The sequence below is a fragment of the Scyliorhinus canicula genome, chromosome 11 (assembly GCF_902713615.1).
Source record: "Scyliorhinus canicula chromosome 11, sScyCan1.1, whole genome shotgun sequence".
NCBI lineage: Eukaryota > Metazoa > Chordata > Chondrichthyes > Carcharhiniformes > Scyliorhinidae > Scyliorhinus > Scyliorhinus canicula.
Genome location: NC_052156.1, coordinates 112520626 through 112535954, shown reverse-complemented (window position 1 = coordinate 112535954; position 15329 = coordinate 112520626). Strand labels below are relative to the sequence as shown.

General features: G+C 46.6%; 1 protein-coding gene across 5 annotated transcripts in view; it reads left to right on the top strand.

The window, feature by feature from the left end:
• Positions 1–4379: 4379 nt before the first annotated feature.
• aebp2 (AE binding protein 2) overlaps positions 4380–15329 on the top strand; it is a 138227-nt gene continuing 127277 nt past the window's right edge. For all 5 annotated transcript variants that reach the window (XR_005462270.1, XR_005462269.1, XM_038811087.1 and 2 more), the window contains exon 1: positions 4380–4816. Coding sequence is in view for 3 of the 5 variants with exons in the window: in XM_038811087.1 (XP_038667015.1) it covers positions 4398–4816 (419 nt within the window). In the remaining 2 variants the exon portion in view is untranslated. The remainder of the gene's footprint in view (positions 4817–15329) is intronic.

Here is a 15329-nt window from a genome sequence, read left to right as displayed (position 1 = left end):
CGAACACGTGTAGTTGGATCTGAACAGAGGCTTTAATACACTTACAATAGAGCCAGCCTATTCGTCATTGAACTTCAGGTAAAATGGCAGGCTGGCTCTAAGGCACTGATCTTTATACATCGGTCCCAGGGGGAGGAGTCCTGGGCGGAGCCAAGGGAGGAGCCCAGTACAAACTCTCGCGTACTCCCAGAGCGACTCCCCCTGGTGGTCGGATAGTGCAACTGCACTTACAATGGGTAGATAACGAACATATATACATGGAGTGATATTGGCAACTATATATAGTGTGAATCACATTCACCACAGGGGGTACTAGGGATGATTAGGGTGATCGGTGCCGGCGCCGGCTGGGGGCGCTATGGGGGGGCGCTGTCGGAGAATGCGGTCGGTGCGGGGCGGGGAGCGTCGGTACAAGGGGGGAGGGTCGGTGGGGAAAACGTCGGGGCCGGTGGGAGAGCCAGCGGGTGCCAGGTCTCGCAGGGAGACAGTATCCTGCCTGCCGTCGGGGTGCTCGACGTAGGCGTATTGAGGGTTTGCGTGCAGCAGGTGGACCCTCTCGACTATTGGATCCGTTTTATGGCTCCTCACGTGTCTCCGGGGTAGGACTGGACCCGGAGTCGTCAGCCAGGGTGGAAGCGAGACCCCAGAGGTGGACATCCTGTGGAAGACAAACAAACGATTGTGAGGGGTCTCGTTCGTGGCCGTACAGAGGAGCGACCTAATGGAGTGCAGGGCATCGGGTAGGACCTCCTGCCAGCAGGCGATTGGGAAACTCCTTGACCGTAGGGCTAGGAGGACAGCCTTCCAAACTGTCGCGTTCTCCCTCTCTACTTGCCCGTTTCCCTGTGGGTTACAGCTTGTTGTTCTGCTCGAGGCGATGCCCTTGCTGAGCAGGCAGCTCATCGCTCATGAACGATGTACCCCGGTCGCTGTGGATATAAGCGGGGAAACCAAACAGTGTGAAGATGCTGCGCAGTGCCTTGATCACGGAGGCCGAAGTCATATCGGGCAGGAGACAGCCAAAGGGAAGCGGGAGAACTCATCGATGATGGTGAGGAAATATATGTTGCGGTTGGTGGCCAGGAGGGGCCCTTTGAAGTCCACACTTAGTCGCTCAAAGGGCTCAGAGGCCTTTATCAGGCGGGCCTTGTCTGGTCGATAGAATTGCGGTTTGCATTCCGCACAGATCTGGCACGCCTTAGTCATGGCCTTGACCTCCCCTGTGGAGTAAGGTAGGTTGCGGGACTTGATGAAGTGGGCAAGCCGGGTGACCCCCGGGTGGCAGTGGATGGATCTCAGGCGGTCCTGTGGGCGGATAGGGAGTTGATAATAGACCGATTTAAGGTCGACCGTGGAGAATACCCGATACTGGGCGATTTGGGTCACCATTTCTGCTATGCGGGGAAGTGGATACGCATCGAGTTGTGTAAAGCGGTTTATGGTCTGGCTATAATCCACGACCATTTGCTGCTTTTCCCCGGAGCGGACTACCAATACTTGAGCCCTCCAAGGGCTGTTGCTGGCCTCTTTTAGTAGCTGCTGAACCTCTGACTTGATGAAGGTCATGCCTTGGGTACTGTACCGGCGACTCCTGGTGGCGGTGGGCTTACAGTCGGGAGTGAGGTTCGCGAAGAGGGAGGGTGGTGCAACTTTGAGTGTCGCCAGGCTGCAGACCGTGAGTGGGGGCAGGGGCCCGCCGAACTTCAGTGTCAGGCTCCGGTGGCTGCACTGAAAGTCCAGATCGAGCAGCAGGGGGGCGCAGAGGCAAGGGAGGATGAAGAGTTTAAATTGGGTGTATTCAGCGCCTTGAATTGCGAGGTCAGCGACACAATACCCCGTGATTTGTACCAAGTGGGACCCCGAAGCGAGGGCGATAGTTTGGGAGTCAGGGTGGGTGCGCAGGGAGCAGTGCCTTACTGTGTCTGGATGGATAAAGCTCTCCGTGCTCCCGGAGCCAAATAGGCAGGGAGTGTCGTGGCCGTTGACTTGAACCCGCATCATCGAATTCCGCAGGTGCTTTGGCCGCGAATGATCGAGTGTGATCGCTCCTAGTTGCGGGCCGTCAGAGTCAAACTCACAAAATGGCCTCCCAGAGTCACAAGATGGCCACCGCCGCCGGTTGAACGTGTCGGGTTTCAAAGATGGCCACCGCCAAGATGGCCGCTCCCATGACTCGCATGCGGTCGATGACGCGTCGGAAGTGGACGTGCCCGGCCGCAGCATGGCCGCGTTGCGGGGTCTGTGAGACCGGGAGCTTGATTTCTGGGCCTGGTGAGGGTTTCGTTTGTGGCCTTTGGGCCCAGCCAGGCAGACTTTAGTGAAGTGCCCTTTCTTCCCGCAGTCGTTGCAGATCGTGGAGCGGGCCGGGCAATGCTGACGTGGGTGCTGGCCTTGCCCACAGAAATAGCATGGGGAACCCCCGGAGTGAGCGGATCGCCGCGCAGCACAGGCCTGTAGCGTGGCCGAGTCTGGAGGGGATCGAGAGGGGTTCGCAAGGTCCGCGGAGTACGTATGGAGGTTACGGTGGGCCGTTTCGAGAGAAGAGGCGAGCGCTACCGTGCCCTGGAGATCCTTTGCCCTGTCTTCTAGGAGCCACTGCCGGATGTAGGTTTTATGAAGCGTTTCTTCAGTATTTCGACCGCTGCATCATAGGTCAAAGTGTTCTCGATCACGGCGGAGAGTCGGTGGCCCACCCGGCCATGTAGTAAACGCAGCTTGCGAGTGCTGTCGACATCAGTCGTTGAGGAGTCCAGATAGTCCTCGAAACACCGGAGCCAATATTAAAAAATTTCCGGGGCTTCCGGCGACCTGGCGTCCAGGTTGAGTTTCTCCGGTTTTAGAGCGCTGTCCATCATGATGTGTCTGTAGATTAAATTGATGCACCCTCAATTACGACGCGAGAGCGAGGTCGGTAATCAAAAGGCTTTAATCTACAGAGAACTGAACAGCATCCGAGAGAAGTGTGCTCACCACATGGAGCCTTATCCTATACCGTTTCCTGGGGGCGTAGCCAGAGGCGGAGTCCCCATGGTTCCAAGCCTCTTAAAGGGGCAAGGTATTAAAGGTCAGGTACCGTTTACGGCAGTTATTAATACCGTTCATCACACTGATTCCCTCTCTTTCTCTCACACAGACTGATTCCCTCTCTCTCTCTCTCTCTCTCAGAGACTGATTCACTCTGTCTCTCTCACAAAGGCTGATTCTCTCTCTCACACAGACTGGTTCTCTCTCTCTGACAGACTGATTCTCTCTCTCACACAGACTGATTCTCTCTCTGACAGACTGATTCTCTCTCTCACACAGACTGGTTCTCTCTCTCACACAGACTGATTCGCTCTCTCTGACAGACTGATTCTCTCTCTCACACAGACTGATTCTCTCTCTCTGACAGACTGATTCTCTCTCTCACACAGACTGATTCTCTCTCTGACAGACTGATTCTCTCTCTCACACAGACTGGTTCTCTCTCTCACACAGACTGATTCTCTCTCTCACACAGACTGATTCTCTCTCTGACAGACTGATTCTCTCTCTCACACAGACTGATTCTCTCTCTCACACAGACTGATTCTCTCTCTCACACAGACTGGTTCTCTCTCTCGCACAGACTGATTCTCTCTCTCTGACAGACTGATTCTCTCTCTGACAGACTGATTCTCTCTCTGACAGACTGATTCTCTCTCTCACACAGACTGATTCTCTCTCTGACGGACTGATTCTCTCTCTCACACAGACTGGTTCTCTCTCTCACACAGACTGATTCTCTCTCTCACACAGACTGGTTCTCTCTCTCACACAGACTGATTCTCTCTCTCACACAGACTGATTCTCTCTCTGACGGACTGATTCTCTCTCTCACACAGACTGATTCTCTCTCTCACACAGACTGATTCTCTCTCTCACACAGACTGGTTCTCTCTCTCACACAGACTGATTCTCTCTCTCACACAGACTGATTCTCTCTCTGACAGACTGATTCTCTCTCTCACACAGACTGATTCTCTCTCTCTGACAGACTGATTCTCTCTCTCACACAGACTGATTCTCTCTCTCACACGGACTGATTCTCTCTCTCACACAGACTGATTCTCTCTCTGACGGACTGATTCTCTCTCTCACACAGACTGATTCTCTCTCTCACACAGACTGATTCCCTCCCTCTCTGTCTGACAGACTAATTCCCTCACTCTCTCTGACAGACTGATTCTTTCTCTCTCACACAGACTGATTCTCTCTCTCTGACAGACTGATTCTCTCTCTCACACAGACTGATTCCTTCACTCTCTCTTGTCTCTGAGCGGTCGCGCGCGGACGGCCGTTGTAGGCGTGGCCGCGCAGGCGCGGAGGAGGAGGCGGCGTCAGCACGTGACGGGCCGGGCTGAAGCCGCGCGGGGGAAATGGCCGCAGCCGCCGCTCCCTCCCTCAGCACCATCGCCAGCGACAGCCACAGCCAGTCGGCTGCCGCCAAGAGCTGCCGTTCGGAAGCCAAGTGTGGTGGCGGCCGCTCACAGGCCAGCCGACAGCAGCTCCGGCGGCGGGAGGACGAGGAGAGCGAGCCTGAGGCCGGCAGCGGCCCGCCAGCCTCCGCCATCCCCCCGGGCGGACACGGCAGCCGGGCCCCGGCCTCTCAGGGCTCCGGAGCGGCCCGCAGCCTCCAGCAGCAGCAACAGGCGGCCAGGAGCGGCCTCAGGGGCGGCCACCAGCAGCCGCGGAGCCGGGAGGAGGCGGCGGCGGCTCCTGCCTCTGGCAACAGGAGGCAGAGTTTGGAGAACTCGTCAGACGGGGAACCGCTGAGCCGCATGGACTCGGAGGACAGGTGAGGGGGAGGGGGCAGGATGAAGGGCTGCGTGGAGGAGGGTAGGGAGTGAGTGAGGGCTGGGGGTAGGGAGTGAGTGAGGGCCGGGGGCAGGGAGTGAAGGAGGGGGGCAGGGAGTGGCGGAGGGGGGTAGGGAGTGAGGGGCGGAGGGGGGTAGGGAGTGAGGGGCGGAGGGGGGTAGGGAGTGAGGGGCGGAGGGGGGTAGGGAGTGAGGGGCGGAGGGGGGTAGGGAGTGAGGGGCGGAGGGGGAGTAGGGAGTGAGGGGCGGGGGGGTTAGGGAGTGAGGGTACGGGGGGCGGAGGGGGGTAGGGAGTGAGGGGCGGAGGGGAGGGGGGTAGGGAGTGAGGGGCGATGGGGAGGGGGGTTAGGGAGTGAGGGTACGGGGGGCGGAGGGGGGTAGGGAGTGAGGGTCCGGGGGGCGGAGGGGGGTAGGGAGTGAGGGTCCGGGGGGCGGAGGGGGGTAGGGAGTGAGGGTCCGGGGGGGCGGAGGGGGTAGGGAGTGAGGGTCCGGGGGGGGGCGGAGGGGGGTAGGGAGTGAGGGGCGGAGGGGGTTAGGGAGTGAGGGCCGGGGGAGGGGGGTAGGGAGTGAGGGGGGAGCGGAGGGGGGTAGGGAGTGAGGGGGGGCGGAGCGGAGGGGGGTAGGGAGGGGGGGCGGAGCGGAGGGGGGTAGGGAGTGAGGGGTTGGGGGGGCGGAGCGGAGGGGGGTAGGGAGTGAGGGGTTGGGGGGGCGGAGCGGAGGGGGATTGGGGGGGGTGGAGCGGAGGGGGGTAGGGAGGGCTGGGGGCGGAGGGGGCAGGGGGTGATGCTGGTGTGCAGGAAGTGGTTGGTGAGGATTGGGTGGCAGGGAGTGGGGGGCGGAGGTGGCCAGGGAGTGAGGACTGGGGGCAGAGGATGAATGGGAATGCAGGTTCCAGAAGTGAAGGGGTTGGCATAAGGGGTAGAGTTGGGGATTCAGTTGTGCTGGATGTGAGGGGATGACGGAAGTGGTGTGTGGGGTAAGGATTGGGGGTGAGACATAGAGGGGTGGTGTTTGAATGGAGGGGGGTGCAGGGAGGTTGAGGTGTGTGGGAGGAGGTTGGGGGAGAGGGAGGATAAGTGTGTGGCTGCTTTGTCCCAGTGTGAGACGCCGGTTTTAGTATCAGTTCTGGGTCTTTAGTTCTCTCCCTTACTTAACGGCTGTTTCTGCACTTAGATGAGGCTGAATTTGGCACATTTGCTCTTTTTTAAACCCCAACTTTGTCCACAGAGTGATAGAGGGCCTTGATTCTCTCCACGCTTCTGTATTCTCCTTGTCACCTTCCCATCTGTTGCAAGAGCCAGAATAACTTTTTCCTAATGTCCCTTGCTTTCTGTGATAAATGACAAAATCTTTGCAGTTTAGAACTACCTAATCCCCATGTTGCCTTATCTGAACAGGTTCTTGTAGGTTTTGTAACCCAAAAAAATGCAGAGTTTAAAGAAAAAAAACAGTTCTGTTTTTGTGTAGTGTTCTGTGAAATTTACACAAAGCCTCTTGGAGTTTTGAGATGTTCTCATGTTTGTTATGAGATGGCAGTTTTGGGGTATTACATGGAAAAATCACCTGGAAAAGCCCAAATTTATGTAACAGTAACTTCAGTTGTATTGGTCATAGCAGTGCCTTTTTAATGTCGGAAATCCAGTAAGCAAAAGATTACTCATAGCCATGCATTAATCATACCCTCATTGGGTTGTTTCAAATGGGCATGCACGTACCAGCTTTTGAACTAAATGTATGCTGTAACATTGTGTTGGAATCAGAGTATTGCAAAACAGTGGTCAGTTTTGTCTTTTAAAGGAGCAGATCTCATATCTTAAAATTGTGTTTCATATATTGGACAGAGTTTGGACCTGAGTGACTGATGCTCTGTTTTTGCAATTTGAATATGAAAGGCCGGCTATGTGTCAGCTAGGCTCAGTTGATAGAACTTCCATCTGACTCAAGGTTGTGGGCTGAAACCCCACGCTAATACTTCAGCATATAATCTGAGGTGACACATCAGTGCACTGTAGAGGCAGTGCTGCATTGTCAAAACTGCTGTCTTTCAGATGAGATATTGAATCGAGACAGAAAAGATCTGGGGTTCTATTTGAAGAGAAGTGGGGACTTCACCAGGATATAAGCTAAAATTTCTCCTTCAGCTGAAACCACACAAATTAAGTTTGTTCCTATGAACATGTTTCAAAATTAATGTCCTGGACGTGAAGTGCCTGGGGATATCCTGAGACAGTGCGTGCTGTCCAGCAGAAAGTTCAGAGCAGCTATATAAACTCTAATTTTGGGGACAAGTTGCAGATTGTACCAACAGTGTAAGTAACACAATTGCAAATTGCCATATCAATGCTGTAGGTAAACTTAGAAAGTTGAGAAGTTGTGTTTTACCATCTCATGATCAATAATGGACTATTTTGGAAGGAAGCCTAATGATTAATGGTAAATTGTTTCAGACTGGCAATGACTGGTACCGTTCATTTTGAAATATATTTAACCAATTATTGTAAAGTTTTGTGTAATATATTATTTTTATAGTTTCCGGATCTCAAACAGTGAGAAGAATTATATTATTGTTTTGCATTTTAAAGACTGATTTCAAGAACAAAATTAAGCTGTTGAAAATTACCAGTAGTGTGATTACTTCAGCTTGTTTTTTGATTGCCACAATCTTTTTGACAGTTCTTGTTACTTAAAATAGTCAATGCATTGAAACTTGTATTTATGCGTACATATAAAGATGGGCATGAGAAAACATAAATGTGATATTGCATGTAATTAGCAGCATTGTTTACTCGAGACAAATTGTATGCTGAAAGGTACTTTTTAATTCAACTATCCTTCGTGTTACTTTTGTTACTCATGTTGAATGTTTATGTATGTTAACTACTGATTCTGCAACTGTATAAATGTCGCATTTGCAATGCATTTTTAATACTAATACCAAATGTGTCATTTTTCTCTGGTTATAAAATGCACAGACTTGTGCATTTGCCAGCAAATGTTTTATTTTCAAAGTCAGTTTCCATTCTTAGTATATTGGCAACAGGTAAAATTTTATTTATGGGAAAATCTTACATCAGCAGTTGTGTCTTAATCTGGACATTTGACATTTGCTTTGAAAAATTATGATTGGGACCTTGCTGAAGTTAGGCATTTTGCAAAAGCTCTGTTTAATGTTCAAGGATATTCATGAAATCAGCATTATACTACAAAACTTCCAGTTTCAGATGTTTGCAGAACTGAAGAATACCATTTGTACATAGGCTTCAGAAAGTGTATCATTAAATTCAGCTTAATGTTTTTATGGATACAGTTGACATGGTCCATCCCTGCTTTGTGGCTGGAACCTGTTATCACACTCTCCTTTGCTAAATGTGAGGTAATGTTGATCAGCCACTCTTAATCATGTTGACGTAATCAATCTCCTCTTGGTACAACACCTCAATTCTGTTCAGTACAATTAATTTCCATGTGGAAACATTTGTGAAATGAAACAACAGTTCTCTGGAACTGTACTCACGGTACTGTACTCAGGGGCCTCACGGTAGCATGGTGGTTAGCATCAATGCTTCACAGCTCCAGAGTCCCAGGTTCGATTCCCGGCTTGGGTCACTGTCTGTGTGGAGTCTGCACGTCCTCCCCGTGTGTGCGTGGGTTTCCTCCGGGTGCTCCGGTTTCCTCCCACAGTCCAAAGATGTGCGGGTCAGGTGGATTGGCCATGCTAAATTGCCCGTAGTGTAAGGTTAATGGGGGGATTGTTGGGTTATGGGTATACGGGTTACGTGGGTTTAAGTAGGGTGATCATTGTTCGGCACAGCATCGAGGGCCGAAGGGCCTGTTCTGTGCTGTACTGTTCTATGTTCTATGTACTATTATGGTAAGCCTGAGACTGCGTGCAGTCTTTCCCTGCTTTTTGCCTGTTATTCGAGGCAAAGGTGCCAATGTTCATCATCTGGGGTGTTTATTAGGGTTCTGCTGGATGTGTAGGGGACTGCTAAGGCCAGTCTGTGCCCAGAGGGTACTGCTGCAAATAGGACATGTTACAGCAGATGATTGGGTTTTGGACAAGTTGCTGGCTTGGGGTTTCCTCTGCGTCTAAATCAATTAACGGAGCAGAAATTGTAAACCCATATTTTAAATTTCATAAAACATCTTTCTGAAGATTTACTGTGTTTCGGTCAGTCTGCACTTTAAGCAGTGTTCATTTCTTGTTGCCAAAGTACTAGTCCTGAGGGCAGTTCAGAGAAGAGCCAGAAGCTGACACCAGAAAATGAGTTGGGCAAGGCTGAATATACTTTGGCCTATTTGGCTAAAAAGGTTTATTAAGAGAAGGCTGCAAGAAAGCAAGTTTAAACATTGTAACATTAACTAAACTGAGATGTTATACCAGAACACTGATATTTAAAACAGCAAAAGGCAAATTTAAGCAGGCTGGGAACAAATTGCATCCAGTGGTGAACAACCCAAATAGACTTTAAATAGAGTGGTGAGGCAAAAATTGATACAAAACAGCTTTGATGTTGTGATGGAAATAGATGGGACGGCAATAGTTTTTAATGGATGAGTCAAATGAGCTTCCACATCTAATGACCTTGACACTTGTCTTTTTTATAACTTTTCTTGGGATAAAGGATTCTATATCCTAGTGTTATAATAATTTTACGGTAATGATGCAGATACCATGCACGCACATGCCATGGTTTTATGTGCATTTGTTTCAGAATGCTCAATGGTCATGTTTTATTGTAGAAAGTGTACTTCATTTGACAATATAGTCACCCGTTGATTGAAAACTGCTTGATTAAAAACGAGAGAATTTTAATTTACTGGAAGAAAATGATTTGGAAGTATCAAGGCTGTACTTTCTATCAAACTAATGAGTGATCCCGTTAGCTGGCTAAATTTAGTGACAGTCATTGTAAAACTGGATTTACTGAACTGCTTGATTAAAAATGAGAGAATTTGAATTTACTGGAAGAAAATGATTTGGAGATTTGGAACTATCAAGGCTGTACTTTCTATCAAACTGTAATGAGTGATCCCGTTAGCTGGCTAGATTTAGTGACAGTCATTGTAAAACTGGATTTACTGAACTGCTTGATTAAAAATGAGAGAATTTGAATTTACTGGAAGAAAATGATTTGGAGATTTGGAACTATCAAGGCTGTACTTTCTATCAAACTGTAATGAGTGATCCCGTTAGCTGGCTAGATTTAGTGATAGTCACTGTAAAACTGGATTTACTTGAGAGCTGTACTCGGCTGAATCTTTTTGCGAAGACATTGCATGCTAAAATTTATACAAGTGATTTTTGAGGTAATTCCAACCCCCCCCCCCCCCAAACCAGTGTGTGTTTGTCCCTTGGGAAAATGTGTATTTTAGGCATCATGAAAGTCGTCTTCTCATCTGAGAATTGGTTGGCTGCTTGCAACAACCTAATTACCTTGTAAATGTGACCTGAATGACCTAGAATTTGAAGTAAGCATAGTTTCCCTCTACTTCCCAGCATATTCTAACTCTGCATTGAGTGTTGACTGCTAGCCCACAATTAATGTGATGCAACAGCATGTAAGTTGGCCAGTTGTCTGATCAGTCGTGCAATTATATGAAGTGTAATATGATGTATGGGTTTGCATTTGTTGGGTTTGGAATGTTTTAGAGTTGGGGAGTAATCATCAGTATCTGGAGTTCTTCCCGGCCAATATTTATTCCTCAAATCAACATCATGAAAAACAGGTTATCTGGTCATTATCACATAGCCATTTGTGGGAACTTGCTGTACACATATTGGCTGCCATGTTTCCTATATTACAACAGTTGACTACACTTGAAAAATACGTTATTGGCTGTAAAATCCAGTGATCATGGCTAGCACTATGTAAATGCAAGTCTTTTCTTTCATAAATGTGCCAAGTATACAGTGTAATCTGGTTCCATAAAATATTTGTTGCATTTCACATGTTCACTTGGGAATTTGTTACAAAGAATGCTTGCCTGAATGCATTTCAAGCAGAGCTTGTACAAGTTATAAACATTGTTGCTTAAAGGTTTGCTTTCTAGCAAGTGGAGGCTCAAAAGTGACTTGGCATTTCTGTTAACTTGGTTAAGTTTAAAGGTTAGTTCATATTGGATTTGAGAAAGAATGGGAACTGCAGTTGATAGTCTGATGTATGTACAGGGTCAGGATGGATATATCATTGCTATAAATTATAGGTTTTACTTTTAAGACGAAGTAAAGCTCGTTAGCACCTTCCAAATCCACAACCATTACCACCTAAAACAGGGGTGGGCAAACTTTTCCGTGCAAGGGCCACATTCAGAAATTCACAATTTTAAAGGGCCGCATAGTATATTAAGTAAAATAATTACTTCACCCGGTTATGATTCTGGGCGCCTCATATAGAACATAGAACAGTACAGCACAGAACAGGCCCTTCGGCCCTCGATGTTGTGCCAAGCAATGATCACCCTACTCAAGTCAACGTATCTGCCCTATACCAGTAAGTAACCCAACAGCCCCCACCCCATTAACCTTAAAAAAAAATTTTAAAAAAAAAATTTTTTTTTTAATGACTTGGTGGGCCGCATAAAGACCTTTGGCGGGCCGCATGCGGCCCGCGGGCTGTAGTTTGCTCACCCCTGACCTAAAAGGACAAGGGCAGTAGATACGTGGGAACACCAGCATCTGGAAGTTTCCTTCCATCCTGACTTGGAAATATATTGCCGTTCCTCGTTGTCACTGGAGTGGCATGGTAGCACAGTGGTTCGCACTGTTGCTTCACAGCCCCAGGGTTCCAGGTTCAATTCTCAGCTTGGGTCACCGTGTGGAGTCTTCAAGTTCTCCCCATGTCTGTGTGGGTTTCCTCTGGTTGCTCTGGTTTCCTCCCACAAGCCCCTGTTAGGTAATTTGGACATTCTGAATTCTCCATTAGTGTACCTGAACACGGAGTGTGACGGCTAGCGGATTTTCACAGTAACTTCATTGCAGTGTTAATGTAAGCCTACCTGTGACAAGATATTTTTTTAAATCCGGAAACTTCCCTAATTGCACTGTTGGTTTACCTTCATCACAAGAACTGCAGTGGTTCAAGAAGGCAGCTTATCACCACCTTCTCGAGGGCAATTAGGATTGGGCAATACATGTGTGTCTAGCCTGTGAAGCCCACATCCTTGGATAAATAAAAATAATGAATTAAGTGAAGGGGATTATAATGAAGGATTATTTTATGCATATGATTCATTCAAATCTCTGGCTTGTCTTAAACCATGCAAGATAATAGAATGAAAAGAATGTGAAGAATTCACAATTTTTTTTGAGTGGAAGAAGAAATGAAATGGAAATGAAAATCGCTTATTGTCATGAGTAGGCTTCAATGAAGTTACTGTGAAAAGCCCCTAGTCGCCACATTCCGGTGCCTGTTCGGGGAGGCTGTTACAGGAATCGAACCGTGCTGCTGACCTGCTTGGTGTGCTTTCAAAGCCAGCGACTTAGCCCTGTGCCCTTAACCCTTAGACTTTCTTAAGCCAACCTGTAACTAAATCTTGAAACTGAAGATTTGAGTCATTGATATCATACTTAAATCTTGACTTCTGGGGAAGGGTTGAGTAGTGGGATTGCAAATAGTGACTGACTCCCTGCAATCCTGATCGTAGCTTCAGAATGTATGGTTGTACTCTGGATACCTGTTAGCGTCTAGCACCCATAATCTGCTACTTGATCAACAGTACAGAAAACCTAGTGCAGCAGAGTGCCAACAGCAGGCTAAATACTTAGACCCTGTTAAAGCCATATGGATCCCAGTTTGAAAGCCTATAGTTTAAATGTAATCCTGTGAGAGCGATATTATGCAAATTCCGCCTGTAGTTTTTGGAATTTGCAATGCAGGATTGTGTGCATGTTGTTTCACTTAGACAGTTGGAATTTACCTGTGATTTAGAAGCTTTAATATTTCACCATCCAGATATAGGAACTCATGATTCACCTTATTCAAGTGTATAATTCTGAGTCCTTCTTTCTGGTCAGCCTTTCTGTGCAGGAAATAGTGGTGAGAATCGGCTCAATTTCCACCTGCACTATTTCCTCTTGCTGGCTGCTTCCCATTGCATGCTAGACGCTGTTATCACTGTCAAAGCACAAAACCAATGTGAAACCACTGTGCCTAGTTTTCCTAAAAAATATGTAATGACCATTAGCTAACCAATATCAAAGATTTAAGGAAAGTATCTACATTTAGTTCATGCAGTTGTTTGGTCTTGTTTACTTTCCCTGTTTTAATCAGTTGTCACCTGTTAGTTACTTTCAAGCAGTTGTGTTTTACCTTAAACAGCATGACTTCTGATACTTTAATTTGAAGTCAAACATAATGAATAGATTATCTCGGTCAGGAGGTCACAGTTAACATTGCATCTGATATTGCCAGCAGAAAGATTGGATCAAAGCAAGTACATTCACTTTGCAAATTACCTCATGTATTTTCAGGGCAGTCTGTCTTCTGTGGCACATTATATGGAATGCTCTGCTCTTTTGTGGACATTTTTGCAACCTTTTTCTTGGGTCACCTCAGACCTGTGGCATTTGGAAATGTTTTGTAATTGTAATCGCGTGTGCACAAATCTTTTAAGACTAGAATTTGAAATCTATGTTAAAAATTGTGAAATTTAAGTATTTCAAATATTTGTGTACTGCAGATGATTAGAGGTGTATGTTGGGGCTCAATACACTCAAATTCAAAGCCTGTTAGCAACATACTTGCAAAAATTGAACATGTATGTTTGAAAATATTGTCAGGGTGGCATTCATTGTTCTGACACCTGCTTATTCTGATGCTAGTTTGAATAAAACTCAGGAGTTAAGTCGCATTCCCCAGAGACTCTGGTAACGAGGGCTATGATTTGAATTACACGAATGACAGGGCAAGAGGTGATAGAAATTAAAATAGTTTTCAAATATGATTGGACAAGGTGAAAGCACCTTTTTCTTTCTACACCAAAATCTCCAGATCGATTTGAGTGATATTCTTTCGGCCCAGCCAGGAGAAACCTTATCACAACGTGTAGTTGTTAAATCGTTGCCGTTTTTTGTTTTCATCTGTGTTCTTTTAGGAAGTGACTGATTGCTCAGTTGATTTTGGATCTGAGGTCTGCAAGAAGAGGAAGGCACGAACTTGGATATTGACCATTTATGTATGTTATTGGTTACTCATGATTGGCTTGCTGAGTCTGGGAGATTTGCTGACAGGCAGAGTTAGGTGGAGGAGTGGGATCAGTCATGGTGGCAACGGAAACTTCAGGCATGTAAGTCAGAGGATATATACTCATCCTTATTCAGAAAAATTTCACAGGAAAAATGAGTTAGGTTCTAGTGTAACTGGCCCTTGTGTATTCTGCAGGTAATCATTGGACTGGTTTAAGTAAAATGCTAATTTGGTCATTGGTTGTTGGAACATTATGAATGCAAGTTGTTGCTTTCTGTGCAGTCGAGTAAGATGCACTGTCTAGTTTTGTTATAATGTATTGGATATACCTAGCATGTGGACAGTGTGTTGCTGTAAATATTAATTCCAAGAAGGGACTGCTGCTTGCATTTTCTTCAGTTATTTTAATGATTGAGCTTAGATAAATTATTTTGCAGTGGTTTAGTGTTCCTATTTCAAACTATCCAAAGTAGAGAATGAGCAACGGCAAACCCAAGTAGTATGCAAGTGAAGTTAATGAGAATGAAATCGAAAAAGGTGAGGAAAAAAACATGAAAAAGTATCTTTTTCATTTTTTGATGGTGGAAAGAATTTACAATGGCACTATACACCTAGCTCTGCCCCTCAGGGTGAACCTTGACCTTCACAGCATGAATGCATAAATGATAAATATCCACATCTTAACTATTCATTCACTCACTTCAGTTTTGTTTGTGAACAATGAATTTTACTACTTCCGCCCCAAGACTTGTTTGAAGTCGTCATCCCCTCCATCCCAAATTGAAATAGACATATTTGTTTTCTTTGTATCCTCTTTTGCGCAGTTTTTTCACTTTTGTTCCCTCAGTTGCTTTCTTTTTTTAATTCTTCTTTGGTTTGCTTATGTTAATTTTCTATTTAGTTTGGCTTAAAGTGGGCTATGATGCAGAGGTTTGGAATCCACTTTACCTTTCCTTCAGCTGTTAAAGAAAAAATTGGCAGTGGTTCCAGTTTTGATACTGTTACTGTTTACCAATTATGTTAATACCAATTAAGATTTTAAAGTAATATTTAACATTGTTGTATATATCTTTCAATAATATATGGTTGCAACAGTAATCATAACATTTCAAATTGATTTATTTGCTCATTTGTTGTTTAAGCACATGTTGAATTTTCACATGTTCCCTGATGACACCCAGCTCTACTTCACCACCTCTTTTGGCTCCTCCAGTACTGGATGAGCAGGAATTTCCCTGAATGAAACTTTGGGAAGACTGAACTTGTTTTCAGTTCCCATTCCAAACTCTTTTCCCTTGTTACTTCT